Here is a 3594-nt window from a genome sequence, read left to right as displayed (position 1 = left end):
GGCACTATTAATATTGTGATAGCCAATTAATATGGATATTTTTTAATTATAATTAACATGATATTCAAAGTTAATTTATATACAATTTTAATTTAATTAAGTTATATGAATAAATTTCGAATACCACATTAAATACAATTAAAATATGTCCATATCAAATAATCATAAGAATATCACATATTCAACTATTTATACCGGCACTATACTAATATATGAGTCATATTTCTGAGCCCAAAATATACAATATCTATTGATATATTACTCCATTGTGTGAAGTGTGAACCCTTTAAATATACGTTTGAAGTTACAAAGAAATTGGCAACAGAAAACATGGGAGTGAATGTTATTGTGATTTCATTGGGTTTACCAAGTCATATCAGGGTTGTTTCAAACGTTGCTAAGCGCCTTATTTCGAAGGGTGTTCATCATGTTACCATTGTAACCACAGAAGCAGCACGCCATAGCATACTAAGAAACAATCCAAGTTCACAAAGCTCAAACATTAGCTTTGAGTTCTTTTCCGATGGGCTTAGCCTTGATAACAATCGTAGTAATCCAGAAGAAGTAATAAATTCTCTTGAAACAGAAGGCTCCAAGAATCTATCAAGTCTCATCTCTGATCTTAAAAAAGTTGAGGACTACTCTTGTATGATTATTGGCCCAATCTTCCATTGGGCTATAAATATTGCCGTTGAGCATGGTATTCCTTGTGCACTACTTTGGATCCAAGCTTCTGCCGTTTACTCCATTTGCTATCGCTACTTCAAGGGCATTGATGAATTCCCCAACATGGAGGACCTGAATGAAAACATGCACTTACCAGGATTTCCAACATTTCAGGTCAGAGATGTTCATTCTTTTATTCTTCCTTCTACCCCTGAAACCTTGAGAAAAGTTTTCATTGATTTATTCAAATCAATTGACAAGGTGAAATGGGTCATGGGGATCTCTATTTATGAGATTGAGGAAGAGATAGTAAAGTCCATGGCTTCGCTAACCCCTATTTACCCAATTGGACCACTTGTTTCTCCAATTTTATTGGGAGAAAAGGAAACTGATAATGCTGCTAAAGACTCTTGCATAGAGTGGCTAGATAATAAGCCACCTTCCTCTGTTATATATGTGTCATTTGGAACCTTGGTTGTGTTGTCCAAAAAGCAGATACATAACTTAGCCATGGCTTTAAAGAACAGCAACAAGCCATTCTTATGGGTGCTTAACCCATTCAATAACGAAGGTGATGCCGAAGAAGTGCTGCCTGAGTTTCTACAAGATACCAAAGAGAGGGGTTTGGTGGTGAAATGGTGCCAGCAAGATAGGGTTTTGATGCACCCTTCTATTGCATGTTTTGTGAGTCATTGTGGGTTTAATTCCATGATAGAGACTATCCTTGCTGGGGTGCCAGTTGTTGGTTTTCCATTTTATTCTGACCATCCTACAGATGCCATGCTTATAACTAATGTATTTGGAAATGGGGTCAGAGTCAAGTGTGGTGAAGATGGTGTTACTAGCACTCCAGAGTTTGAAAGGTGCATTTGGGAAGTCACACATGGACCCAACGCTAAAGAGATTAAAAAGAGGGCACTAGAGGTGAAGGAACTAGCAAAAAAAGCGGCACAACAAGGTGGCAGTGCTGATAAATACATTACACAATTTATCAGTGAAATTACTAAATAAAAAACTACAATTATTATTGGATTAAGTTATGGTTTTGAGACATTGTTCCCTTTGATGATATTGCGTTTCTAAATAAAATCATGCTATCTCGATCGATCCTAGTTGTTTTTGTTTGTATTAGTTCAATCGTTCGTTGTAATGTTGGAAAGTGTTGGCTAATTATCTAAACATTTCACTTATTTATATTAAGTGTAAGATTCAAAATTTAAGACTAGTGATAATACAAATAAGTAATAAAATACAAATAAGAAATAAAATTTGCACTATTACAAATTAAAATATTGGAATTATTCTTTCATAAAAACTTTGGTAAACTATCACAAATGCTCTCAAAATGATCAAATTACTAGCAAAAGTTCCCTTAAATTTGTTAACAGAAAAAGTACTCTTAAAATATTTTATACAATTTTTATAGCATAATTAGAAAAATAACATAATTTTACTCTTAAAATTTGGTTATTTTACATCACATAGATATTTTTTATGATTATTTTTTACAATATCAAAAAATATTTTTAAAATATATAAAATTTAGAAATCAAATTTTCATTATTTTTTTACGTATTCAATTTTTAAATAATTATCCAAATATTATTTCAAAATCAAAGGCACTTAATTTTTTAAATACAAAAGTCATTTATCACTTATAAAAATAAAATATTTTTGTTATTTCTATCATGTTTTAAATGTTATTATGAGAGTTGTTATATCAAAAATATTTTCTTTTTGACAAAAAGTATAAAATACGGGCAACTTTTTTTTATTATGGATTACAAACGTGTGTAATCTAATCATGTTGCTTTTTTAGGTGTTTTTTCTTAGTACGAAGTTTCATTTTTAAAATTCTATTTAAAATAAATCGCCCCACATTGCAGTTTACTTTTTTCTGTAAATAAAAATTTAGGAAATTGAAATTGGTTGATCCGATTTTTTGCAGAATAATTTTTAATGATTTCTAAATTTCAAATTAGAGGGTTTAATTTTTTTTTTTTTGTTTTAGTTAGTTTTTTATTTCAAAAGTCATAAAACAGATGGTATGTAATTTTTTTTAATTTAAAAAACATAAATTGATGGGTACATCTAATTTGTATTTCGGTTATTTTTTTAAGCTGAAAATCGTAGGGTGCGATTTAATCCTGGTTAATTTAAAGGCTTTGCTTTTTTCTTTCTCCTTTTTTTTTTCTTCGCCTTCCTTACCAATTCTTTCTGTGTGAGATCCCAATAGAGGAAAGCTTCTTAGTAGATAAGAGACGCTAAGTGAGAAAAAAAAATAGATAATAGAATTATATTAAAAGTGTGTTGTAATGTCAGATTTTATTATAAATGTTTTAGAGAGTAAGATTGTATATCAGAATTCGATTAATTTTATTATTTCTTTTGCAATATCGTTTAAAAAATTAAATGTGTGATTTGTGAAAAGATAATTTTTCAAATATCAAAAAAGATATCATGAATTTTGTATAAATATAATGTATTAGTGTTTAGTAGATTCATTCGATATTTCTATTATAATAAATCAATAACAACGATGCTCTCGAGACATTTTAAATATTTGGTAAATGGAATATGAATGAAATAGATTAGATGAATATGAGAGCTTTTTTAGTAAAATGCAATTATTTTGAAAATTATTTTTCAAATTGTTACTTTTTTCCTTTTGCAACGGTGACAATTGATTTTTTTTGTCAGCTACTGACTAAGATTCATTGGACTGGGACGCGTTTCATGCATGAAAAATGCTTAATTGGATAACAAATTTATTACTGAATATACTGGTGCGGTCCATGTCTTCTTCCTTGAACTCGCTAACTTGAAAAGCTTAAAGTCGCCACGTGGCAAAAGAAATAATTATTAATATATATGTAAATCAACATAAATATTAAAAACAACTAATAATAAATCATTAAATTAGCGTTA

At 29.6% G+C, this 3594-nt stretch overlaps 1 protein-coding gene across 1 annotated transcript; it reads left to right on the top strand.

Annotated features, from left to right (window-relative positions):
* On the top strand, positions 331-1677 carry LOC107648087 (UDP-glycosyltransferase 84B2-like). Its single transcript, XM_016352099.1, has one exon. It carries the CDS (start codon positions 331-333, stop codon positions 1675-1677), a length of 1347 nt encoding a protein of 448 aa, XP_016207585.1.

This window comes from Arachis ipaensis, chromosome B01, assembly GCF_000816755.2.
Source record: "Arachis ipaensis cultivar K30076 chromosome B01, Araip1.1, whole genome shotgun sequence".
Taxonomy (NCBI): domain Eukaryota; kingdom Viridiplantae; phylum Streptophyta; class Magnoliopsida; order Fabales; family Fabaceae; genus Arachis; species Arachis ipaensis.
Note: the sequence above shows the minus strand (reverse complement) of the source record. Positions and strands in the feature narration are given on the sequence as shown.